The 27,500-nt window shown below is 47.9% G+C and overlaps 2 protein-coding genes and 1 pseudogene across 4 annotated transcripts in view; 1 reads left to right on the plus strand and 2 right to left on the minus strand.

Moving 5' to 3' along the window:
* calcoco1a (calcium binding and coiled-coil domain 1a) overlaps positions 1 to 3,096 on the plus strand; it is a 17,196-nt gene extending 14,100 nt beyond the window's left edge. Inside the window, exon 15 of the mRNA XM_062541223.1 lies at positions 368 to 3,096. Coding sequence (XP_062397207.1) covers positions 368 to 395 — 28 coding nt within the window. The 3' untranslated portion in view covers positions 396 to 3,096. The remainder of the gene's footprint in view (positions 1 to 367) is intronic.
* A 3,768-nt stretch (positions 3,097 to 6,864) lies between these two features.
* rarga (retinoic acid receptor gamma a) overlaps positions 6,865 to 27,500 on the minus strand; it is a 45,612-nt gene continuing 24,976 nt past the window's right edge. For all 3 annotated transcript variants that reach the window (XM_062541225.1, XM_062541224.1, XM_062541226.1), the window contains 7 exons: positions 14,612 to 14,760; positions 13,580 to 13,721; positions 12,072 to 12,235; positions 11,301 to 11,477; positions 10,938 to 11,142; positions 10,444 to 10,602; positions 6,865 to 9,491 (listed from right to left, as the gene is read on the minus strand). In XM_062541225.1, coding sequence (XP_062397209.1) covers positions 9,118 to 9,491; positions 10,444 to 10,602; positions 10,938 to 11,142; positions 11,301 to 11,477; positions 12,072 to 12,235; positions 13,580 to 13,721; positions 14,612 to 14,760 — 1,370 coding nt within the window. In that variant the 3' untranslated portion in view covers positions 6,865 to 9,117. The remainder of the gene's footprint in view (positions 9,492 to 10,443; positions 10,603 to 10,937; positions 11,143 to 11,300; positions 11,478 to 12,071; positions 12,236 to 13,579; positions 13,722 to 14,611; positions 14,761 to 27,500) is intronic.
* Positions 9,988 to 10,115, minus strand: LOC134088321 (U1 spliceosomal RNA; annotated as a pseudogene).

The raw sequence follows: 27,500 nt of genomic DNA on the forward strand, positions 1-27,500 counted from the left end.
TTACTCTCTCTTCCTCCCACCACTCCCCCCTCTGTCTTCCTCTCACCTCCCCAGCGCCACACTTCCTGACTAACCTCTCACAGCTCTTGTTCACACCCTCAGACACACACATTTGGGCAGGCACACGCACACACACACACACACACTTGGTCTCTCCACTGCGAGTGAAGAAAGTAGGTCTTTTAGAAAGACAAGTATAAGTCAGCTCGGTAGTTTGTGTGAAGTTTCTGCACACTTAAATCTGTCCCCAAAAAACCTATGCATAGACACATAACAGTGTGGCATTGAAATACACACACACACACACACACACACACACACACACACACACACACACGCTGACTCTTCTTTCTTCTGTGTCCCTCAGTGACCTGGCGGACAGCCCCCTGTGGTGAAGTGCTCGACATCAGTGTTGGGGCGGCCAGGCCGTCCACCAGGATTCATTACGTTACACGTCTCTTCACTTGCCTCATCTGTTACAGCACACACTGGCATTCAGCAACAGTTACAGTTACAAATATGCAATTTGATTTTGGGGATGCTATATGCACGACGTCCATTATGCAATGGCCACTAAACCTCCGACGCCACAACAGCATAAGTTAACCCGCCTGAGGGGAGCACACTGCAGCAGCAACAACATATCAGTAGCATTCTTGGGACTCATCTAGAAAGGAAATTTTAGAAACAAAAAGTGAAGACAAACTTTTTTATGGTCACTTTAAAGGGTGTCTTACATGGTGTGTCTGTGTGTGGGTGTGTGTGTGCGTGTGTGTGTGTGGGTGAAATGTTTATCTGTGTGTGGGTGCCCATTTTTAATTGGAACGGTTTAGTCATTTCTGCCGCCAGAGTAGTTTGTCATTTAGTGTTGTTTCCAAAATACAGCTTTATATTATGTACCTGCAATAAGTTTGAAGTACAGGGTTCGGGGGTGTTTTCCGTGTGTTTTTAACCTAAGATTTCCATGTCCTCCCTCTGCTAGCGTGGACATGGCGGGGACGAAGGAAAGCAGCACAGAGAGAGATGAAGTCACATGCAGTTAAATGAGGACAGAAGGGAAATGAGAATAGACAGTAGAACAGCGATTGTTTTGCAGCAGAGGTAGGGGAGATGCACTTTAAGCTCCTGAAGTCAGTTTAAATGTTTTTTTTATTATTATTATGATTATTATGATTATTATTATTATTATTGTTATTATTTACATCCCCATATTTGTGCATGCCCTAAGAGGGTTGGTTACAGTGGGCTGTAATGATGTGTAGGAGAGGTCATAGAGATTAGGCTAACTATGCCCACTGTATGGTGAGGTAACTGCGTTCAGAGCAAGAGCGACCAAAGCTTCAAAGTCGCTTTTGACGGTGGTAAAATGCAGCTGCTAAAAAAAATTCTGTTGCTCAAGTCGCTCATGAGGTGAGAGATTTGAACGTTCGATTTCGTTTATGACATCCACACAAGCGAAGCACGCCAGCATTCCGATCGGTTGTCGGTGTTTTGCAGCCGAAACGAGTCATAGCTAATTTGCATAAAGTTAACGTGTTTTTAACTTGTTTTGGTCGCTCTGGTCGGCCAAGTTTTGACGCTGGTTGCCGTGTTCGTTTTGGTCACTGTAGTCGCTCGTCCCCATTCAAAGTCAATTACTTCCGGCGATTTTGCAGCTTTGGTCGCTCTTGATCTGAACGCACGGTAACATCCAATGAGCATTCAATGCATTTTGCCATATGCCTCTCAGAAACCCAAATCATAGATGCTAACAGATAATCTTAAAGGCATTTGAGAATGTTTAGAGGCAGGCCTGAGAAGAAGTGTCATATGCCAGTGTGGATTTCAACCTTTCCACACTCTAGGCTAGTAATTCTAAATGTGTGCCTAAATAACACTTTAAGGAGTTTCATGTCTTTTCCTGTTTTCATTTGAGGACACTAATTTTTTTTTGTGGTGAGATTGTCACAGTCTACCTCTTGTGTTGCACAGAGGGACATTGCTTTTTTTTCAGCAACCGTTTGTTTATTTACACTTTAATAATGTTACTATTAAACTATTGAATTTTTAAGGTAGTTTGGCAAAACATCAGTAAGCATTTATAAATAACTGTATCATGGAGAATGGGAAATGTTTGGTCTCTCTGTATGGCTTGTGTTTGGGAAGACTTCAGTATGTCGAAGGTCCTTCAGCTTTGCCTAGATAAATTTGCTATCTGCTGAACTTTGCACCTGTTTTACAGCAAGAGAGCATTTTTAATGGCTTACCAGCCCTTGCTTTTGCATTTTACACGACTTGCTTTATTATTATTAATCAGTATGACTTTTGTCTACGTAAGATTTTAAGATCTTTAACTTTAGTTATTACCTGGTTGATTTACTGTCATTACTGTATTAAGGGTATAACCGTGACTTAACTTTTTTTGCTTTTTACTTGTTTGCTGTCTTAGTTACAATTTTTTGACTGCTCAGATTAGTATAACAGCCATTGGTGCCGTCATGGGCAGCCATAAGCGTAGCAGCAAAGCTAATACATTTGAAGAACTCCTTGTGACCGTAAACCCCATGTCACTAAACCTGGTCTTTGACCTAATCAAAGGTGTTGGCAATACCATTGGAGTTGGACTCGATCTTTCAGGAATTCAGTCAGTTATACACAAAAGGCATAAAGCTAGTATGAATCGGCTTCTGTGAGGTGTGTCTGAGTGATGTCATTCTCCAACTCGTGACAGCGAGTTGCTGTAATGTTATGTCATAAAAACAAATGAAGCTTCGTTCATGTCATGTTAAGTGGAAAGATAAACATGTATCTTTTTGGTTCCAAACAACAGCTTTTTATCATGTTTGGCTTCAACACAAAGACAGTTTGTCCTGTAGTTTTACGAGTGACTGTACTGCAACACGTCTAAGTACTGTACTCCTGTGAGGGCAATCGTATGTCCATAGCGTTGAGGCCCAGTCTTTCGTTTCTGAGATTACGGTGTCCGTGTGTTATTTTACTCTTTAACTATGGTGGTGTTTATCCCATATTCTCCTATCTAAAATGTATTTTCTAGACTCTTCAATACTGTATAGGGTGTGGGGTGGGTTTCAATAATAAAATAAATATTATGTGTCAGTCGACTCCTGTCTTTTTCTGCTTTGGTGGTAGTGCTAAACAATGCAGGAGACGCCACCACAGATTTAACCTAAAAAGAAGGGCCTTGGGCCCTTTCATCTGCTGTTGAGAGTTAGTGGTCTATGCATCTGGAGATCAGTATTTAGGGCAGCATCTAGTGTGCCATAAGGGATGGGTTATTTACTGAAATATGGAGCTTTTTAAAACCTCTTTTGAAGGGAGGAGGGTCCCTATCCACTTCTGGACCTCTTTGGTCATCTGGGGTCCTCACCTCATATCCCAGTCCAAACAAACTCCAGGGTGGTGATGCAGAAGGGCAGAAGGGAAGACCAGCAGCATGTCCAGGGTTTCGTTTGTTAAACCTCCCGTGCCCTTTTCCTCCTGCCCCTTTGAAGAAACACTGACTTGCTGACCTATTGCCAAGTGATCCCCCCCCCCCCCGCCCACCACCACCACCTTTATTTCCACTGACCTTCACTCCTTTTCTCCATCTCTCCTGCAGGCACGTCGTCCACCTCCGCCTCCAGCTCTCTCTCCTTCCTTCCTTCCTTCCTTGCATCCCTCTCTCTTCCTCTTCCTCTCCCCTTTCCCTCTCTCCCTCGTTCTGTCCCCAGCGCGGGCGTGATGGGAGCTAATTATAAAATCAATGATGCCGGGCTGCCTGCTTTATGGGCCGCTCTAAAACCTTAACGGGGAAATCACTGTAGGATTGATGACTCCCTCTCCCTTTATCTCTTTTAATTAGAAATGTAAAAGATATGAAGACCCACAGGCTCAGGGCACATCTCCCAGACTTTATGACTCCCCGCCGCCTGGCCCCCGCGCGCCTCAAAACACACACACACACCCGCCCGCGCGCGCGCTCGCCTTCTCTTTTTGGGGTGCTCTTTTTCTCCAGGACAGAAGCGCTTCGTCGCCTTCGCCTTCTCTGTGGTTTTGTTCTTGGCTTTGGAAGGTGCTGCTGCAACCCCCCCCCCCCACACACACACACACACACACCCTCCATCCAGCCAATTACACACATAGCCCCAGCAGCCCCTCTGACAGAAGGGAAGGTGTAAATATTTACGATGGCTCTTTCCCCCCCCCCCCCCCCTCTCTCTACCAGTGTCTATCACCTTCCCCCAACCTTCCCCACACTTCTCCTTCTCATCTCCTCGGGAGGCTCCTCCTCCCGTCCAGCATGTCGGGTTCGTTTGACAACCCCTCTTCGCCTTGTGGGTATGCGTATGGCGGCCGTATAAACTGATGAAGTGCAATCCTGTGTTTCATGTGAGGATAATTGGCCCGCGTGAAGTCATCGCATCCCAAAACATTCCCCACCAACCCCTGTGGAAAGCCTCCGAGCTCCGCCGAGATTGGCCTCCTTCTGTTTTACTCTCTTTGTTATGCCCATCAGCCTCCACACTGGGCTTCTTCTTCACAAGGTTTTCCCTCCATCGTACCCCTCCATCCTCCTCTCCTGGTTATTTCGGGATCGTTGCCTAGGGTCTTCTTATTCTACATCCAGCTGGTCAGCTAATAGGCCCTTCCTGGCAATGAAAGAAATTGATGAACAGACTAAACGAAAGCCATTAAGATAAAGCACTGGAGGCCATGTTTGCTGGAATGTTGGTATTTTCGTGTGTATTTTTAATGTGGCTGAGTGCCTAAAGGAGACGGCTGCCATTGCTTGTTTGCAAAGGAATTCAAAAAGTCTGTGTTGAGGACTGCACAGATATGCAGCCATTTTGTAGACACTGGCATCATTTTTAAAATTAAAACCATCTCTTTGTGTCATGTGACACTCATTTGGCCTTCATTACATGTTGCATTGTTCCCTCTGATCAGATTTGTACTGTGTTATTTCAGTGCGTTTGAATTTTGACAAATCAGTTTTCATTTCTGCACAAAATAATGTGCTGAATTCATGTTCAAACAGTCATATGGAACTGAAAGGTGTGTGTCCTGTACTGTGTCTTTAAAATGCACCACCCCCCCTTGCGTTCCCATGGTAATGTCTTGTTGTGGCTGAATATATGAGGCCATTTCCTTTCTTCCTTGTAAACCTTGTATAATGCGTGGTCCGTATTTTAATCCCAGACCTAGTTTATCTCTCTTTAATAAACATTAAATACAGCAGTGATTCCATTAATAGCTCCCTATCCCTGTTTATCGCTCATCTCTCCCTCCATTTGTGCTCTAAAACATAACAGCACATCATTACGCGCCAAGGGCAGGGAGAGATTGAGGGGGCCTGTTGTATTAGCCAATTAATTATACTTCTTCCACGTTCTGGTCAAGATTTTGAGAAACTTTGGTCTCTGTGTAACACTGAGAGACATATGTTGACCTTTAAGTTTTAATCGTCTTCATCCCATGTGCTGAGTTTTAGGTGTTTATTCTTGAACAGCCACAACAGTCATACCATTGTCATTGTCTCTGATTGCCCTTAAGAGCTCTCTCTGACTGACTGGTAAGGACATGACCCTACTCTGTGCCACCTGCGTAGAATTAGCACACGCTGCCAAGAAGGTTTTTTGATCCTAAATGGGCCTGTTGTGCATAAACAGCTGAAGTATTCACATGTTCACCATGTGGACTCAACTCGTTATATGCTGAATGACTTGCTTCCATATGAGATCCATCAAAGGGAAATTACCAATGAAGATTCAGATAAGGAATTACCATTACCATGTGTTTGGACAAAGGATGATGGCTAAACTCCCAGCACTAGTCAATACGCTGGGGGTGAGAAGAGAACCAAATATGAGTGTGTAAGCAAGTGTGAAGAAAAATACTCAAAGAATGAGGTGAGCTTCTTGAAATGAAACGAATGGCCATTTATCAATCTAACAAATATTGTCAAGATACACATGGGCACGGCGCTTCCTGTGTGTGGGACAGAATGCATGCACTGTATTTATGGATCGTGATTGCCCTCTGCTGGTTGAGTGGACAGAGGAACAGTCACTCCCCACCGATGACTCTCATGAGCAGAATTTCATTAAAAGACTCCCTGAGGTTTGTCAGATTACACATGGACGTTGCAACAGGACTGTCTGTAGTTCTCCAGAAGGGTTTGCCTTCCCCGCTGTACATCAAAGACCCACTAAATCAAAGCCAACTGCAATGAGCAATGTCAAATGGCCACATTTCTGACCAGCATGTTTCAGACAGAGAGATGTTTCTCTAATGGGATTTCATTACGTAGTATGTCAAAGTGATTTGTTTCAGCATGCATATTAACTATACTGCCAAAGGTGCAGCAGAGCTCTTTTTGTGCCACAATATTCTGTTTTAGACAGATTTGTTTCCCCCGAAAAAAGGAGTACTCTTCCCTTACCAGTAAGGCAGAGGTTGTGCCTTCTATTACTACTCTAGGTCAGAGGGTATTTATGGAGTTACACCTTAAATGATCCTAACATTATCTTTTTATAATACACTGGGAGGTTGTGTGTTTCTGGAATCAGCTGTCAGCAAAAATCCCAGAGAGATATAAAACAACAGCTGACAGTTGAAGCATTTTATTCCTGGGTCCTTTTACCCACAGGTACAATTATATGGCTAGTTTCAGTACTTTTAAGCACTGATGTTTTATACCACACTCATCAGTATCAGCTCCTTGGTGAGCATTCATTGACATCCCTCGGTGTAAATCCCGCTCTCCCCTAACTGGGCCTTTCTATTCTTTAAGAGTTAAGAGTCCACTGAATCCCCAGATGTTTATTACCGTGGATCAAAAGTGCCAGGGCGGTCGAATCAAAGCTTTACAAACAAACAAAACAATCTCACAAAAAAATGTTGTTTATTGTGCCTTTTACTGTTTTATATGGCTTTTCTTTTTACAAGACAGAGTTGGTTGGCATGAGCAGAGGAACAGACAGTCGACCTCAGCCAATGTTCAAATAACAGAGACGACAACAACAATGAGAAAATAGAACAACGTAATCTCAACATTCGTTTTGCATGATGGCAATGTCTTGCCAGAAAATAGACTGCAGTGGCTGCTGATGAGGTGAATGTTCCTCACTCACACGTCACAAAAGCATCGACACACACACACACACACACACACACACGCGTACTCGCACGCACACACACACACACACACACACACACACACGCCCATGGATGTTCACAGACAATTGGAGGAAAAAAGGCTACAGCTTGTACATGTTCTCTCTCACACACTCACACAAACAACAAGTCTGCCAGTTCACATAAAAATACACTGGAATTCCTGATTATCTTTGTATTGCTTAAATGTTGGGCCAGAACTTTGACGTCAAGTCAAAGGGGCCATCTGCAACTTGATTATTTCTGTTTCTCTTGTCAAGGATGGATGATGATGCACAAATAGAGACATTTTGCATTCAAAAAGAGAAATACTTTGAGTGATGGTTTTGTTACTTTTGTGTTGGCAGATCATTTTTCAAGCTATTACACTAATGTTCATTTGAGGGACTCCTTGATTATATGCACTGTGTTGAAACCACATGCAAAAAAAATATTGCCTGTTTCCAGCTTGTGTCTTGACAGCTAGAGTTTGGTCCTTAGAGATACCCTGAGTCTGAATACGTCCATCTGACAGCTTTACAAAATGATGATGATGATGATGATGATAAAGATGATGATGACGATGATGATGGTGTGTGTGTGTGTGTGTGTGTGTGTGTGTGTGTGTGTGTGTGTGTGTCTGAGCTACCATGTATGTGCATATGTTATACTGGAGTGCTGCCCAAAATCCAGCACCTTTACAAGATTGCCAGAGCACTGGATGACATTTTTTAAGCCGAGTCCTGAATGTGCAGTCCTGGAGATTAGTGTCCTGTCCTGCAGCAAACCTCATGCCTCCTCTCTCCACTGCGCACACACTGGGCCCTGTGTCACCGCAGGGTTTGGAAAAGTGCTACATGTATGGCAAGAGAATGAACAGCTGTGCCCGAGACCCCTACTGTACAGTATGTAAGTGGAGTCTGTTCAAATGTGTGCTTTGGAGGCTTTTGTGCACATAATATGGCTGATGAGTGATGAATCAAGGCATTAGAAAGAGGAGACATTATCTGTGGCGTCTGTAATCCAGGGGTCCCTGATGATAACATACACGTTCTGATCAGAGTACAATCTGCTAACTTTGGCACACACACACACACACGCACACACGCACACACAAAAGAAGAGCACCCTCCGATCTACAAAGGTGGAAACAAGAGTAAAATAATGCCAATGGCCTGATCTGATGGTGTTGACATCGTGCCCAATGCATGGTCGACTGAGGTGATTATCATTGACATCTACAATGAGCCCAAAGTGCCCAGAAGCCCAGCCCATTGACTGAGTGTGAGACTCTGTAGAGGTCTGCCAGTTACAATGAGTCAATTATCCGTCTCTGTCTCTCTGTAGGAACGCTATTCAAACACAACTTTTAACAAAAGAGATATTACACAAAGGCAAAAAATAAACATATATAGATATGTATGGGCCTAGTCATAAAATATAATGACAAAAAGTCAGAAAAATGTCAACGACAAAAAAATAGCACATAGCATATTCCGTTTGGTTTTGACCTGTAGTTGTCTTAGGAAGTGTTTACGTCGGTAACCATCAGTGTTAACTGTTTTCATGTTGGTGTGTTTTTGTTTTGGCCTTTCCACTGTTTAGATACAAATATGATTTTAAAAAGAAAAAAAATGTAGAAAAGAGACAATTGCTTTGTCTGGAAAGTCCGTTGTTTTGTCTCATGTTTTCCCTCTTGACCATATGGTACAGTTCATAAGGTAGACCGTTTCTCCGAAAGAACACCTTTTGTATTGTCTCACTGCAAAGTCACTCATCGCTGACCATTTTGGCCTGAGTTAAAAAGAATCTATACAAGTAAGGCTACTGCTTCCCCAGACAGGGGAAATCAAAAATGTGTGTGTGTGTGTGTGTGTTGGTTTATGTGTGTGTATGTGTGTTGGGGTAGGGGTTTTCAGAGGTTTAGAAAAGGGTCTATGAGAGTGTGTGTGTGTGTGTGTACATGTTTTTTTTTCTCTCAGTTCACTGGGCTCGGCCCATGTGGCTCTTCCTGGGGGGTTCCAGGCTGGTGTCCAGCCCTCCCCAGGCCTCTCCCTCGCTGTCCGAGGCCCTGTCGTCGTCCCCCGCGTCGTCTTCGTAGTCGTCCTCCTCCTCCGGCGAGGGCTCGCTGCGGTTCTCGGCGGCCCAGCTGTCGTCCTCGTCCTCCTGCTCCTGCTTGAGGTTGGGCGGGCCGCTGGGCGGCGGCGTGGCCATGGGTGGCGGCGGCGGCGGCTCGGCCTTGCTCTCGCCGGACTCCGACTGCTCCTCGAACGCCTCGGGGTTCTCCAGCATCTCCCGGATGAGTGGGGGCATGGGCCCCGGGATCTCCATCTTCAGGGTGATGGCTCTCTCCGCCCCTGGTGAAGTAAAGAAAAAGACAACTTTGTATTTAACTCTCCACAGACTGTAGAACCTGATCACAGTGCATCACAGTGACACTGACTATTCACAGTGACACTGACTACCGTTGTTTCCAGACTATTAGCCGCAGCTTATAGCTTATAATTTTGCAAAATTTCTTCAGCTATGAGGTTAATACACCGGGTACAATTAATATGGTGTTAATAGAATAGAAAGAATAGAATATATACTTTTTTGATCCCATGAGGGAAATTCAGTTCTCTGCATTTAACCCAATTTAACCGAATAAGTGAACACACAGCACACAGTGAACACACAGTGAGGTGAATCACACAACCCAGAGCAGTGAGCTGCCTGCCCAACCAGCGGCGCTTGGGGAGCAGTGAGGGGCTAGGTGCCTTGCTCAAGGGCACTTCAGCCGTGGTGGACTGGTCGGGGATCGAACCGGCAACCCACCGGTTACAAGCCCGATGCGCTAACCAGTACACCACGGCTGCCCAGTCGAGATTTCCACATTTGGGGAATTCATTCGGGTCAGCTACCGCCGAAGTGCAATGGCAGAGCCTCGCCAAAGGTGAACCACCTTCATGATCATGGTGTCTCCCCTGCCAGGTAAGTATCAATATGATTTTGTTTCTTTTAACTTGCATAAAACACTGTCCTGCGGCTTATATACAATGCGGCTTATATATACGGGAAATTACTGTATTCACAGCAGTGCAAAAATGACAGACTCCTACTTATAGAACAACCATACTATTTTATGGCACACTTGTGGTGCAGTTTGATCACGTCTTCCAAAAACAGCCTTTTCCTCAAAAAAGGGAGGAACTGCTGCGAACACAAAATTCTCAAAAAAAATATGTTTTTGGCAGAATCTCCGTCAGACCACGACCAGGCTGCGCTGCGGGCTGCTGTGAAGAGGCCGGTGTGGTGTGGTGAACTGACCTTTGGTGCTGATACCGCGCAAGTCTGTGATTTTCATCAGCATGCGGGGGAACATGTGGGGCTTGTTGGGGCGGCGGCGCCGGGCGTAGATCTTCAGAGCCTCCAGCAGCGGCTCCTGCAGCCGGTCCACCTTCTCCGGCTCCTCCAGATCCATGCGGTCTGAGGAGGAAGAGAGGGAGAGAGGGAGAAACGGAGCGAGAGGGATGGAGAGATTAGCTCGACGTTATTGTGAAAGAACATTTCTAATTTTTTCCCACAGCGCTCCTCAGTACTCTCTATCCTCCCACACTGGGGCCTGTTCTCAAGCCAGCATTAGTATTCATGAGATCAGTAGCATTGCTTCTGAACTCAGAGGCTTTCCTTTCACTTTCCTGCCATGGAAAAAAAAAAAGAAACTCGTCTAGTGACAGCCATGAGCTGCTTATGTAACTGAGCTTGAGTACAGCAGAGGGCAGCAGCAGCAGCAGTGCTGCGTCTCAGGCGGCCTGCAGTACCTCCACAGATCAGGCAGATGGCGCTCAGGAGGCCGGTCTCCGTGTCATCCATCTCCAGCGGGAGCAGCTGCAAGGCGAAGGCAAACACCAGGTCCGTGAGAGGGCCGAAACCGGCGTTGTGCATCTGAGTGCGGTTGAGGGTCAGCCCGTCGGAGAAGGTCATGGTGTCCTGCTCCGGGGTGTAGCGCGTGCAGATGCGCAGCATCTGAGCGAGAGGGACAGAAGAGTCGGTCAGAGAGAGAGAGACAGAAAGAAGGACACACTCAATAGATGGCAAAGCTATGGTCAAGGTCAATGGTGTCGGCCAGTGGAATGGAGGTATGGGGAAAAAGAGATGGGAGAAGCAGTGCAGAGGTGAAGTACCAGGATGTCCAAGCAGGCTGATTTGAGGAGGGTGATCTGGTCAGCAATGGTGAGCGTGGTGAAGCCGGGCAGGCGTTTGGCAAACTCCACAATTTTGATGATGCATTTGGTGGAGAGCTCACTGAATTTGTCCCACAGACCCAGATCCAGCTGTACCCTGTGGTCTGAGCTTGAGTTCTAAAAAAGGAGAGAGAGAGAGACAGAAAGAGAGAGACATAAGTAAAGGAAATAAGTTCTGAAAGCATTTAACATCAATAGCACTGAACTGTTTCTGTTTTTTCAGTGTGTCTCTGGAATTAACAATGTCCCACATACAATACTATACACATAATATTGCAAGTATGTGTACTGAACAGTGTTTATGAAGCCTGTGTAGTGGACTTCAAAGGGAGAACACATTGCAGCACTTTGCCTGGTGATTCAGACAGAGGAGATTGAAACCAGTTGTTTTCACTCAGTCACTGGTGGGTCATACCAATGAATAGTAGTAGTTTCGCTTCTACAGTGGTGTTTCAAAAGTCATGTCCTTTTGAAAGTCAGGTTCTATTGGTGTGGTAGTCTCTCAAAAACCCAACCCTGACGTCCCCGTCGTGAGAGGTGGAAACAGGTAAAGCTGGCCAATAGGGCAATGGTAAAACTCATGGGCCAATCAATCAACCGTGAAGTACAGAAACATTGATGAAGAAAAAAGAAACCCCACAACCTAGGAGTGGTGCGGCAATGACTCGGAGCGTGTGTGTGTGTGTGTAAACACGTGTCGGGGTGACTCACGGTGGTGTATTTTCCCAGTTGGGTCAGTGACGGGAACGTCTCCTTGTGGGCTTTGCTGACTTTATTGACCAGCTCCTCCATCTCTCCGCTCAGCTCGTAGCTCTCGGGCAGCACGGCCTCCTCCTTCACGTCCTTTTTCTTTTTGTTTCGGTCGTTGCGCACAGCTACAGGATATGGGGGGGGGGGGGGGGATCATGGGAAATGGAGTCAACATCTGAAAGACGGGCTGGCTGACACCCATTTACATAATCTAATCCTAAATTCCTGTAGATTTGAGTTAGTCGTCGCTTTGCAGATCTACGGCTTGTCCACTGCAGATGCAACAGATGCAGGAAGTAATCCAAGACTGGATGTAATAGGTTTACACTGGCCATTCAAGTGTAAGTGGCCGTTACAGACTTTTCACCCAACTATGATCTCATCAATCAGTTCTTCTTCCTCAGGGCACCTTAACCATTTAGCTGACCCGTTCAAACCTGTATATCACTGACCTGTCAGTTTCTATGCCTCTGCCTCTCTACCTCCCTCCCTCCCTCCCTTTTTCTTTCTCTCTCTCTCTCCCTCCCTCTCTCTCTCTCCCTCTCCCTGTCACGCCTCTCTCACTTTCCTTCCTTTCAGGATATCCAGTAATAGCGAAGGCACAATGTGCTCCCGCTCCTTACACACATCCTACATGCATAAAGACATACATGTCCCAGTGGACCCGGCGGTGGGCAAACATGCCACACTGGCACTGGTGACGACACTCTTTATGACCCTGGGCAAGAGAACAGTCATAACCTGTCTGCTCCCAAGATGATTCAGCCCGAACGCCCCCCCATTGTTTTAATCTCACGGCAAACACCAGTTAAAGCCAACTTAATGGGCAGGTCATAGTGAAACGTTGGGTAATTTCCCAGAAATATTTCTCAGCCGCGGTGCCATGGGCACAGTGTAACAAAACACATTACTCACACTTTTGAAAGTCATTTCAGCACATTTGAAAAGTATTTCAGAACAGTCACATGGTGAGGAGCCACAAAATTGACTAAATTACAGGAAATGCCTGTTCTATGTCTCCCGGTGTGTGTGCATGTGTGTGTGTGTGTGTGTGTGTGTGTGTGTGTGTGTGTGTGTGTGTGTGTGTGTGTGTGTGTGTGTGTGTGTGTGTGTGTGTGTGTGTGTGTGTGTGTGTGTGTGTGTGTGTCTGTGTCTGTGTCTGTGTGTGTGTGTGTGTGTGTGTGTGTGTGTGTGTGTGTGTCTGTGTCTGTGTCTGTGTCTGTGTCTGTGTCTGTGTCTGTGTGTGTGTGTGTGTGTGTGTGTGTGTGGTTTAAATTTTGTGGTACAGGATATATCTATTTTCAGGTAGAATGGTATCGTTTGTGCGTTATGCACGTTCGTGTCGTGTCAGTCAGTCAGTCTGTTTATGTCTGGTGGCCTGTGTCTGTGGTTGGTCTCTTGTGGCTGCATGCAAGCTGATCCACGCTGCATATCCACTGGGTTAGCCACGGTTAGCCTTCATAGCTCACCTTCCTTGGACATGCCGACCTCAAAACACTTCTGCAGGCGGCAGTACTGGCAACGGTTGCGCGTGACCTTGTTGATCTGGCAGTTCTTGTCACGGTGACAGGTGTACACCATGTTCTTCTGAATACTGCGGCGGAAGAAGCCCTGCAGCCAGCACAGAGGGAACGAGAGAGAGAGAGAGAGAGAGAGAGAGAGAGAGAGAGAAGACAGACGGCCCATTAGAGTGTGCTTCACCACTGTAGTCACGTACCTCCTTGTCTCTTATTTGACCCTGTTTTCATCTCTCTCTCTCAATCTGGTACAACAGATTTGAAACACATTTACACTTTGGCAAAGTTGGGATTGTGAAATAATGTTAGGAGTCATGGTGCGGTCCTGTCATTCCCTCACTGCTACAACCTGTTATGGGGTTTTTGAACATTGCAAGCATGTGTCGTTTTCAATCATCCGAATGCTTTGTAATCTGTTCAATTTGCAGTGATGTCATTGAGGCTCTCAGATAAATGACCTTTTAGTCCATTAGCGTTTCCCATAACCCAGCCGAGGAGCACAGCACAACTGAAATACATTAAGTGGCTCTAATTTATTGCAGATTTTGCATGTTATTGGAAAAGACATTTTCCCATCAGACCTCTGACCACAGAATGCTCTTTTTCTTCAAAACTAATAATACTCGTTCAATCAGAAGCAGATTAAAATGATCACCTTCAATCCAGGGGTTTATCTATATTAAGTGTGAGGGCAAGTTGTATGTTGTAACTGCAAGCAAGACAGTGATCTTTCAAATGTAAACCTCTTCAGAAGATCAGATCTATTTGATTCGAACCTAAGGGGGTTTAGCAGGGCCAGTGAAATGGCAGTGGAGTCAGTCACAGGGGATGGCAGCCTGTAGAACTGTAGGTCATGCAATGCACTTGATCTTTCTGTCAGACCCTTGGAATTTTCATAGGGATTATGCAAATGGAGGCTCGGAAATCCTCTGAAAATGTGCCTTGTGTGGTATTAGCATTAGCTCGGGCTCCCTTTCGACTAACCTTGCAGCCTTCGCAGGAGCTGACGCCATAGTGGTAGCCGGAGGACTTGTCCTGGCAGACGAAGCAGGGCTTGTAGATGCGCGGCGGAGGGGGTGGGGAGGGCGAGCTGGGCACCATCTCCTCAGAGCTGGTGCTCTGCGTCTCCACAGCTGCAGAAAAGAGGAAGAGACACAGTCAGTCAGTCATTCCCATGTTAGTTAGTCACCCACCCACATCGATATTATCCATACTCATTATTAGTGCCTTATTTCCCCCTCACCAGTGACATTTAATTCCAAAGCCAAGATGTGTCCCAATTTTGGGGAATAGCAGAAGAGTTTGTTAACCCATGTGATGCATGTGACTCCCCCTTGAGTGGTTTCATTTGTTCTCTCTCTCTCTCTCTCTCTCTCTCTCTCTCTCTCTGCTGTGTCAACAGGAACTGACCCATGTTGTTTTAAAAATATTTTCTTTTTTATTGTTGTTGAATGTTTACCCTTCAGGGACAGGCGGGCAAGAGCTGGAGACACGTGATTATCACTGAAATCATCTGCCTCCTCCACTCTCCTCCCCTGCTCCCCAGGCTCCATCACCTCCTGCCATAGCAGAGGGGATTAGGGCTGCCGACAGCCCAGTAGGGGTGATTGACACAAAGCAAAAGCAAAACAAGCAAACAGTTTAGCACTTTTGGGAGATAAGCTGTGTGGGCCTGTCAGATGCCGTGATAAGGGAGGTGGCTGTGGGGGGCGGGGACGTGAGCTCGGCTTCCTCATACCACACGGCCGGCCGAGTCGAGTCGGACTGGCTCCTGGGCCTCGGCGGTGCCTGGAGGGGGACATACCACTCCTCTTGTGGCACACACACACACACACACACACACCCACATACAGTGGCGTGCACTCAAGCAGACACGAGTACAAAGGATGACGCACATGGGCCATCTACCTTCACCTGAAGTCACACGACAGTCATGCAACGTGACGGTAGTAGTATTTTTTTTTTTCCCTTGCTGCAACTTTCTCACAAGATCTCATTCCAGACTTCAGCTTAACCTTGGGATACACACGCATTGATATAAAACACAGATGTCTCCAAAGACAAGCACAGACTTTTACTCTGTTAGTATATCCCCCCCACCCCAAACTCTACCCCAACCCCCAAACACAGCATTTCTTTCAACTTTCACCCCCGGTCATTCTCTAAACTTCAACCCCTTTTGGCTCTCCAGCCCTTGCCACCCCCCTGACACACAAACCCTATTTTTCTCTTGTTTTCTGGCCCTAAATTCCTCAGCGCAGGCCTGCCAGATTTTAATGGTGGCCCAAGCTCGTAAGCTGGCCTATAAAGCCAGTCGCATGGCTGGGCTAGGGGCCCCAGCTTGGCTGGCTCACACTTTATTGGGACCCAGTCACCTTGGGCAGCTATTCACACCACCAGCTGTAGCTCCAGCCTGTAAAAAAAGGACCCAATCATAAAAAAAGGGAAAAAAAGAGGGGGGGAAACAGGGAAGCTCTAAAATTCTAACTTTTACAGCCTCAAAACCCCCCTTTCTGCTGGACCTTCAATGGAAAGCACAGAACTAGCCTAAACTTAACCTCCAACCCAGCCCTTCCCCTCCAGCCCCCTCACACCAAGGGGCTCAGAAAAAGCACCAGCTTGGCTCTTTTACAAGAGTGGGGAGACTTCAAAAAGAAAGAGGGGGGAAAAAGGGGCATAAAAGGAGGAATTTGATAAAAAACAGAGAAAAGGGGACAGATCTGGGGAGGGAGGGAGTGGGGGAAGGAGGCGAGGAGAACAACGTCGCTCTGGCCCGAGGAGAGCTTGTCCTTGACCATGGTGGAACCACCTCCAACACTGCCGGCTCAAATCAGACCTATTGATCCCTCTCCAGCTCTGCTCTTCCAGCGTCATTTATTTCACTTGACAGTTAAGCAGAATTCATTTGCGTGGGCTCGGAGGATGCCACCCCCGAGTAAATCACCATTCCAAAGGGCCATTGTTCGTCAAATAGACCAAAAAGATCAAATAAGGCGATACCCAAAGGTAAATCCAGCAAAAAAATTCCGACCAAACACGTATGTTGTGAAAACACACCGAGAGAGGCACTAGCTCTTCGGCAGAATGCTACAACCTAAGGTTGGCCAAAGAATAGAGGGAGGCCTGAACCTACAGTGAACCCTTTTGTTTATGCAGCAGTGCCAGCGTCTGTGGGAGAGGTGTTGACAGCCCCTTTGAAAAGGCAAAAAAAATTGTATTTGGCGTCAAGAGAGGGCCGCTGACTGACTGACAGTGTCTGAGCGACCAGGAGGCGACAAAATGAAAGGAGGGAAAGAAAGAAAGAAAGAAAATGAGGACAGCGGGACAGAGATCCATCAAACTCTATCAACAACGCAAGACGGGTTCCTGCCCTAAAACATGGCTCCTGCTGCCGCCTTGATCTAAGCACACAATTACGCATAGGCACACAAACACACACACACACACACACACACACACACAGATGCACACATACACCTATGCAAGTCACACACCCTTTCCAAATATCCATCGACACTTTGCTAAAACCTACACAATGGGATGGGCTCTTCAATCAACCTCTCTCCTCCCACTGAGCACACGCATACACACACACACACACACACACACACACACACACACACACACGCACCTCCATCTCCTGAGTGCTCAGCTCACTCAACTCATCTCTGTTGGAGAAACAAAAGGAGGTGAAATGAGAAGCCTCCTTATCAGCACTGAAGCTCCACACTGCCATTTGCATTTGAAGCTAGAGAGAGAGAGACAGAGACAGAGACAGAGACAGAGACAGAGCTGCTCGGTACTCAGCCAAGCAAGAAGATCGAGTGAGGGTTTACTAGGATAATGCATCTCTCTGTTTATAGTGTCTGGCCCTTGAGTGGAAAAGGCGGGGGGAGGGGGGGGGGGGTCAAGTCTATTGTAGTCTGATCAGTAATCGTAGCCTATTTCCTGCTATCCTTTTACTATGGCCAGCTCCTTATTTGACCAACTTCCTTACATACGATTTACCCACTAATCCCACTGTCATATACCGTAATTTCCCGACTATTAGCCACGGCTTATACATTGATTTTGCAAAATTTCTTCAGCTATGAGGTTAATACACAGCAACAGTTAATATGGTATCAATATGGTTTTGTTTTTTTTAACTTGCATAAAACACTGTCCTGCGGCTTATACACAATGCGGCCTATATGCGGGACATTACTGTAGCAAGGGTACTTTCTGCATCTGGCCTCCCTCAGTAAAGCTACAACTAACTGCAAACAGGTTTTCATCTCAGTTTTAGCCTATTTCACTCTAGCACAATAAAATGAAATGAGCATGAATTGTAATTATAAACATCGTCATGGAAAATGATTTGTACCGAGATTTAAATCTCATAGCTAAGCGCACACTAGCATAAACAATTGAGCACTTGAAGGCAGTCATATGCTGCATATTGCATTGTGACTGAATCGGCCTGCGCTGCTGTTGAGCAAGCCTGAATGTGAGATTGTATGTTTGGTATTGCAACACTCCTTCTCATGGCCCAGGCCAGCAGCATATGACACACTGGCTGTGGAGCAAATATTCTTTCACAATAGAACTGCAGATTTTGTGTACGTGACAGTGGGTGTGATTGAATCTTCAGCGTAGTGCTGTTCCCAGATCTAGTCTTGGCATGTGAGCCCTGTGTGTGCGTGTGTGTGCGTGTGTGTGTGTGTGTGTGTGCGTGTGTGTGAACTGAACTATGGCTGCTCAGTTCTGTGTGGGCAGACTTCCAGGCACTGTCTCTAGTCTGTCTCCAGAGTTGGCTATTTGATTTGCAAATATAGCTCTCCCTCTCGCCTCTGGAACTCCAAAGTGCTGGGAGCCCTGTGCCTGTGTGCCTGTGTGCCGGTGTGGCTGTGTGTGCTTGCAGGTGCTGTGTTGCAGCATGCAGTGTGTGTCGTGCTCAGGGCCCCTGGTCGCAGCAGTCGAGAGGCTTTTTGTCTTCCGCTTAATGTCACTTTGAGAGCAGGGAGACGGAGGGGGGGGGCAAAGATGGCGAGGGCGCCGCAGGAACAGCGCGGTCCTCCGCTGAGCGCTTGGACGCCAACCCAGACTGGCAGAAGGGGCACAGATTGGGCAGGTTGCTGCAACAGCAGGATTGATAATGATAGCGTGGCGCTGGCACGCCCCCCCCCCCCCCCCATCCCGTGCCCTCGCGCGGAGCAGACGTCCCACCTCAACCCCCCCGTCGGACGCCGTGCTCACCGCTGTGCCGGTTGCACCGACACACCCAACCCCCAAACCCACCACCACCATCCGCCCCCCCCCCCCCCCCCCCCCAACCCCCGAGCCCCGAGCCCCCAGACCCTGATGCCAGTTTCCTGCCTGATGGAGGAAGGTTGGGGGTAGGGTGGCATCAGAGGCTGTTGTTCACTGCCCATGTCTTCCTGTCGTACTCCGGATACTCCCAGCACCCAGTGTCATCATACCACTCTATACGAGATGAAAAAAAACATTTCCTTCCTCTTTTCTCAACACTCTTGTCATCTTGTAGTTTCGGTTGAGATGAGCGTACATGAAGCTGGTTCTCGGTAAAGCAGGTAATTTGCAACACTGGGGTTTTTTCGTGCCCTGCCCAAAGGCCTGAAGTTCCGACAAACTGCTCTAAAGAAGATCGCTCATACCAGCCTCATGGCATGAGTAACTCACTCGTCATATTCACCTGCTCAGAACTTCCTCCGAGCTGCTCAGAAATGTTCATTAAAAGACACGACTGCAGAAACAGACAAAACAAAACAAGACTCTTAAGAAAACAGGGAAAATTAGACGAGAGGGGGGGGGAGGCTGGCGGTTGAGGGAGGGGGGGAGAAGCCTTTCATGAAAGGTGTTGAGCGGTAGCACTTCCTGTCAACAGCTGTCTACTGGCTCATTACCTGAGAGCCCCCCTCCACCCTCCACCCTCCACCCCCCTCCTATAGCCTTCCTTCCCCCTGCTGCCTGCCCTCGAGGCTGGGCTCAGAGGAGGAGCTCTCTCCCCCTCTCCCCTTCCTGTCCTGTCCCTGTAAGGCCCCGCATTGAAGAGCGAGCTTGTGATAAAACTGGGCTGCCAGCCAGGAGATGGCCCAGAGGAGCAGCAGCGAGAGGCAGAACAACACGCACACACACACACACCCGCCTCGCGCGCACGCACGCACACGCACACACACACACACACACACACACACACACACACACACACATATGCACGCACGCACACATACCCATGCTGGACAAGAGCAGGGAAATGGGAATCATTGGCCTCCAGGAATTTACACACCCGTGTCATAAGCAGCACAAGCGCACGAACACACACACACACACACACACACACACACACACACACACACACACACACACACACACACACACACACACACACACACACACACACACACACACACACACACACACACACACACACACACACACACACACACACACACTAGCTTGGGGGTGTGCTACCTGCCCTATCCACCATGTCCAGTGAGAACCCTGTCAGTGCCACTGAGCCGGAGACGGTGGTGGGTGGTGGCCTGAGGGTTTCCTGCGCAACACTGGAATTACCCTGCGAGCCAGATGCTACTTTCAACAACAACCTTTCTTCTTCACAACACCTCATAAAACCCCTTTAGATTGGATTTTCTCTGATGGACCCACGCCAGCATTTGGTCATGAGATGCTGCCCTCCCCTCCTCTCCTCTCCTCTACCACACACAACACTTCCAAACTCAACAACCCCGGAGCTTCAAACGGTCCAATTCGCCCCTGAACAAAACACTGGTGCCAAAAACAGACCTTCAAAGGGTGCCTTCAAAGGGCAGAAAAAACTGTCAAGACGGAGGCTTCGCCACCACAATTAGTCAATCTTACGCGACGAGTGTAAAAAGATCTGTCCTTCGAGTGAGTCCTTCATGGTCGCTAATGAGGTTTTAGATGAGCTTGGCAGATCACAAAAGCCCGCCGCGCCGAGCGGTGGATACAGACGTGACAGCTCCCCAGGCAGCGAGGAGCCAATCGGACAGAAACAATATGGCGTCCGCCTCTGCCAAGAGCCACCAGCCGGCTCTTCATCTGTGCACGGGGAGAGACTTTCGAGCGGGGCCCTGTGTGACTGCTCCTGTTGACCAGAGCCGATCTGCACAGTGGCAAAGGGAAAGCGAAGCCGCGGAGGGGGCCCGCGTTGTCGCGCGCTGTCAGAGGGAGAGAGAGGCCTGTCCAGCAACCCAGGCTGAAGGGAACAGGCTGCTCGGACGCTCCTCTGCGATTCCCCCTCGGGGCTGTCCGTTGCCCTCGCTGAACTTCCTTTCGCCATCTGTCTCGTGGAGCTCACCTGTCCCCCCCCCCCCCTCCCCCCTCCCCAGTCCCACTAACACCCCCTGCGTCTTGCTCTTCATCTGTCTTAACGGCACCGATCTGTGGGCCGGTCCGTTCTGGAGGAGAAGGGTGAAGGGTCCACATGATTTCAGTGGCTATTGCTTCCCTTCTCACCACAATAGAAACTTCAAAAGGAGAAGTACTGTAGGCAGATTTTGCCTGCAGAGGAGAAAGAAGCGGCTTAAGGAAATGGCAAGAGAGGCCGAGAGAGTGAGAGAGTGAGAGAGTGAGAGAGTGAGGAAGAGAGAGAGAGAGAGAGAGAACCTCTCCTGGTATCACTTATGCTTTCCTCTCCTCTCCTTCTACTGCGGGCCAAATGCCTCAGAGCAGACAACATATCCATAACAAATGGAATAGTGAGAGAATTGTCCTCACTGAGGAATCATGGCCCCTCTCTCTTTCTCTCTCTCTCTCCCTCCCTCTCTCTCTCTCTCCCTCCCTCTCTCTCTCTCTCTCTCTCGTGCTCCGCTTGTCTTTCTGTGGGGATCCTATCCTCACACAGGGCCTGGGCTGTATCTCATTAGGAGCTGAAAGGCTCTCCTCATAACCCAGCACCACCTTAAAGGGGTGGAATCCAACTACCCCGGAGCTCCCAAACCACAAGTATGACCAGAGCAAAGCCTTTTTTGCCCAAGACAACAGGCCCCTTAGAAACGCGTGCTTTCAGACAGACTGACCCAGAATGCTGAGGCAAGGGGAAAAAACAAGCTTTTAATTCAGCTCGAGTTTCTTTTGGTGTGCGCTCGAACAGATTGTACGAGTCGACAAGACCAAGAGGGGGGAAAAAACGCGAGCAGAAAAGAGGAGGAAAGATGGAGCCAGCTAGACTGTGGCTTCCTGTTGTCTGCGAGACTTGCGGTTAAGTGGTATCTCAGGGGTTCGATGTGTAAAATGGTGAAGCTTTCGCTTTCACGGTTGTCAGTTTGGCATCTGCTGGGGTACGCACACGATGGATGAAAGACTAAGGGTGCGAAAAAACTCCATCCACGAGTGGACGGAAAAACACAGAAGGATGTGCATTTGAAGTGTGGGTGGTAGTTTTCTTTCTTTCTCTCTAGTCTTTCTTTTTTTCTTTCTTTCTTTCTCTCTCGCTGCCTTTTTTTTCGGCTTGGCATGACAACTTTTAAAAACATGATTGCCCAACTGTTGAACGCTATGAGGCTGCTGATCCTTTAAAGAAAATGGAAGTCAGACACAAAGAGTCCTCCAGTTGGCAGATATCCTGTCGATCTCTCTTGGGGGCTCACACGGAGTGACCCAGTTTAGGTGCCGTCCACTCCACACCAAGTCACCTTCAGATCTGCTCGCAAAAAAAACCCAGTGTGCACGCGTTTACCACAATAGCGTTCTTATTTTGAGCCGACACAGCTTTTGTAAATGGAGCGTATATTATGGGAGCCAAGGCCCTGCGACTCTCAGACATGTCTTTGTAGCAGTTCCCAGATCAGCCTGCTCTGATCTCGCACAGGATGACAGGGGAGCGCAGAGGGTTTGAGTCGGCGGCAGAGCATGCTCTACCAGTGCTGTTCCAGACAGCTGTCACTTGGATTCTCTCATCAACAGACACCGAAAACTGACAAAGGCCATTGTGGACGAGCCATTACTAAGGTTGTTTATAGACCACACACATATAGCCTCAGTAATGCTGTAACTACACATGTAGTCATCCAATCAAATTCTCACAATAAGGAGATGTTGCAGGCTAACACATCTGAACCCGCAGTTCAAAGTTGTGAAACGAAAGCTCACTTTATTTATGAATGCAACACTGTCCTGTTACCAGATTTGAAAGCTCTTGAACGTGGCTACTTTGCTTTGGGTCTGAAACAAATGTACCCAGCACTTCCTGACGCATCAGGAAACTCCTATCAGTAACTCACTTTCTAACTGACTGCTGAAGGGGGCTGCGTAAACATGGGCCATTCATGGGACGAATGGGAGAAAATGTGTGTGCGCAAGTATGTGTGTGCGTGTGTGTGAGTGTGCGTGTGTGTGCAAGTGTGTTTGTTGGGGGGCTCGTGTAAGATTTCAGCTCAGCGTTACTCATAACACTGAGACCTAGCAACGCTGGAGCCCTGCCGTCAGTCAATAACACTCTGGTAACAGAACCGCAGCCCACCCCCCCCCTCCCCAAACTCACCCCACCACACCCCCCAACCCCCCCCCCCCCTCCACTGAACTCACACATGTGCTCAGCCTGACTCTTCCCGTGTACAGTGTGCCATATTGCTCCTGCTGAATAACAACATCACGCCTGGCTGTGGAACATCATTCAGCCTCATTCTGGCTCATTTCTCAACACGAGCTGCGGCGCCGTCGAGCCGTCGAGCCGTCGAGCGCGGCCAAGGCCCCTTCCGTGCTACACACGCCCGTTCTTATTTGGACTCTGTGTGTGTGTCTCCTCTTATTATGTCAATACTGACGCAACAACAAGCTCGTGGCGAGGTGAGAGGAACGTCTTGCGTAAAAAATTCCGGCTTCGTTACAGCTCCGCGGCCCCCCGACGGCGCTGGAGCACGAGCGAGGCCCACGGTGGCTCCCACCGAAGGAGTGACTTATAGAGCTCCCCCGGGTCGCCTCTCCCCAGGAGCTTAGCGGGAGCCGAGGTGCGAGGGTCGTGCGGGAGCACACTGGCCGGGCCGCTGACAGGCCCATTGCTCTTATTTACAGTTGCCCTGGCACCCGCCGACTGTAAACTCGCATTGCGGCACGGAGCAGGATTCCAGCGCGACCCTGCGGAATCTCTGCGGCCGTGACCAGACTCCCGCGCCGGGGACGGAGAGACGCGCCAGGCTGCACGACGACGCTGGAGGTGTGGCTACCCCCCACCCCCTCTCACCCCCCACCCCCGCCCCCGACCAGCCCACCCAGAGCCTCCAACTAATTGTGCACAACACCAGCTAGAGAAGCAGACCACATAAACAAACCACAGCTATAGACCTGTGGAAAGCAGCCATCAGCATCTATAAGCAAATAAATGGCCCATCACTGGAAACAATGTAAACTCACTTCAGTCCTCTGTTCAGAAAGAGGTGGAGGCCAGTGAGTGAGTGAGTGAGTGACTGAGTGAGTGAGTGTGGTTGATGAAGGTCCTTCTTTGCAAACAACTGACCTCATTCATCTACATGTCCACTGTGTCCACTGTATTCTCCTATAATCTATCAGATCTGTGCTTTCTGATAAGACTATGAAAACCAGCTTGATAAAGTGTTTAATCACACGTTTCATTTCCATCGAAGATCACAGAACAGATAGCAGCAGATAATGGATACTTCTGCCGACTTTAACAATGCTCAGTACTAATGAAGATACACACACACGCACACACGCACACAAATACACACCCATACACATGCATACACCATCCATCTTGCGAATCAGCCTCCTATCTCTTCCCAGCCCTGTCCCCGCGGGCATTCTAATCTTTTAATTGAATCTTTTGTAATTATAATGGCATAATTGAAGACTTCCATTAAAACAAAAAATGATGTGGACTAAATGCGACAGCGGCCACAGGAAGCCCTCATTTCCTTGTCTTTCACTCAAGGGCGTCTCTCACTGCTCCATTTCAGGGCGCTTATCAAATTCAGATGTGGACGTCTCATTTAGGAGGAAAACAATGAGGTGTGTGTGCATGCGCTTGTGTGTGTGGACTGCGAGTGGGGGTGGCGAGAGAACATAGGATTCTAATATGTCTCCATGACAAACTGGACTCCACCACTGCAAAAGCCAGCCAAAGGCCCAATCTTGCTCACCACTTTTTCTCAATAGCAACTCGAGTGTGTGCAAGACTCCTGGAACGACTACTAGCGATAGTAATTTGTCTTACGAAATGCAGTTCTCTTTGACGTCAACAGCGCTGTGCAACTCTCATATGTCAATATGAACGTAGACTAGAGACGTAAAGAGGAAGATGTGCTGATGCGTATCTTCTTGCAAGATGGAGGATTACTACATCTCTTGCCGCCTCGCCTTTTTTTTTTTTATCTTTGAGATGGATTTGAGGGTCAGCAGCACGCATGAACTGCACACAAACTGAAGGGCTACTGTTTAGCCCACTAGCATGGTATGTGCCCTCAACCGAACTCCTACAAAGTATCTACCCTCATGACCATACTTACATACTTACACTCTCATTTTCACAAGTTCCTGTCCCACTGTTTCACAACTGACACTGAATCATTGACAAAAAGCTCACAAAAAAAACAACAAACGCCCCAACCACAAAACACAAAAACAGGAAACCTGACCACAACATAGTATCATATCTCTTTTATCTTAAAGAACAAGAAGGGGGGGAAGAGGAGGATGGCTCCCATGCATGTTAAACGGTTGAACTCACACACAAACCGACAAGGTAATAATAATACATCCAATTCATCTGACAGTCTGTGACAAAAATGGCCGCATATTGATGGGCACTGTACTATGCGCTAATTTCAAAAGCGAAAGACTTTCTGAGTCTTTCTGATCACTGACAGCCACCACTAGGCTGCTTGTGAGTTGAATAGAAGAAATAACAGACGTGTCTAGATCTGAGCGAATCATATTTTATAGCTGCCTTCTACTGACAGGTCTGCCTTTCATATTTCATATTCCTTATACATGAATACATTTGGTTGCTCAATAGGACAATGGGGGGCAACTGGTTGGTAGCTAGAGATAAAGAAGATGGTAAGACAGGATGAGACAGAGACATTGCGTGTGTGTGTGTGTGTGTGTGTGTGTGTGTGTGTGTGTGTGTGTGAGTGAGGGAGAGAGAGGGGGAGAGAGAGAGAGAGGGAGAGATCAGTGGTGTGGGACAGGGCTGGGCCTTGTTTACAGAGGTTACTGGGCTCAGAGGAGCTGAAAGGCTACACCACTGCAGCCATGGCTGCCTGCCCTCAGGGCAACCCAGCACTACACTACATTGCTCTCTCTCTCTCTCTCTCTCTCTCTCTCCTTTTCTCTCCATTTACTAGAACGAAAGATACAAGCTGCAAAAAAAGTGGATTCTGTTTTACTTTGTGCAAATATGCGAGTGTTGTTGGGGGCTCGTGCTTCCACCGCGTCCAAAAAACGCACACCACACGGAGGGGAACTGGCCTGATTGATTAAATAAACAGATCTCATCTCGTTATCATCGGGACCCAGGACCTCAAAAAACGTGAGCGGGCCTGCCCAGAGCTCCCCCCGCGGGCCCTGGCCTGACAGGACATCTGTCTTCATTACGGGCGGCCCAGTGTGCGTGACAGCCACTGAAACACTGGTGTCTCCACGATTAATGAAGACAGATGACCACCGCCCCCCACCCACCTCTTCTCTTCTCGGCCAGAGACAGAGAGAGAGAGAGAGAGAGAGAGAGAGAGAGGCACACAGAGAAAGAAAAAAAGGGGAACAACAAAAAAGAAGAAGGGTCGAACAGATGAAAAATGATAGGAAATAAATGGGCTCCAATGTGCCGCACCTTGGTTTCAAATAGCTAAATAAGATCGAGATGTATGGAAAAGAGGGGAAGAAAAAAACATCTGCCATGGCTGCCTGTTGTATAAGGAGAGCATGTTCAGACTGTTTCTTTCCTAAATCTAAGCTCCTTCTTTTGCTCCTAGTACACATACAAACACACACTCTCTTTCTCTCTACCCCCCACCCCCCTCTCTCTCTCTCTCTCACACACACACACACACACACACACACACATGCAGGCATGGCCCCCTGGTAGCCTATGGAAATAGAACCCAGTTTTGTCTTCTGTGAGACAAGGCTGTTGTTAGAGCCAGAAGACTGTCTGAAGTCTGGAACAGAGGGTGGGCGCAAAACAGAGAGAAAGAAAGAGAGAGAAAGAGAGACAGAGAGAGAGAGAAAGAGAGAGAGAGAAAGCTAGCCAGGCCACTCTCTAGGGCATGGTTAATGTTTTCTATGTGAAAATGCATGTTCAATCCTGTTTAACTCCACTGACTGCACGTGTTTAGTCCCATTATTTATTTTTATCTGAGGCCTTTGTCTGACTATTTTGTCGTGCTTTTATGGTGTTATTGTTGTTTTTGTTTGTTCTCCTGCACAGTTAAAGCAACCCATTTCATGGGTCAAGCGCAGGCTCCACATGAGATACCAGAGTTGTCAACTGCAATTGCAAGGCGAAGAAGACAAATGCAATCTGCATGACTGAAATTATCACCAAGTGTCAGGTTTCTCTCTCCCTCTCTCTCTCTCTCTCTCTCTCTCTCTCTCTCTCTCTCCCTCCCTCTCTCCCTCTCTCATTTTCTCTCTCTCTCTCCTCACCCGCACTCTTTCATCATCACATTTTAACTTTTCCTTCTGTTTTCACTCACAGCACCTCACAAGGTCATGGCGGGGTTGCCCACATCTCCAGGTGAAACAAGAGCCTCCTGCTCGATCGGCTTAAGCCAACAAATCAAACACATAAGCAAGCAGCATGGCTGTGCTATGGAAACAGCCCAGCCAAGGAAGGCGTGGGGATCCAACCCAAGCCAGTCTTCCAACACAG

Source organism: Sardina pilchardus, chromosome 7 (assembly GCF_963854185.1).
Source record: "Sardina pilchardus chromosome 7, fSarPil1.1, whole genome shotgun sequence".
NCBI lineage: Eukaryota > Metazoa > Chordata > Actinopteri > Clupeiformes > Clupeidae > Sardina > Sardina pilchardus.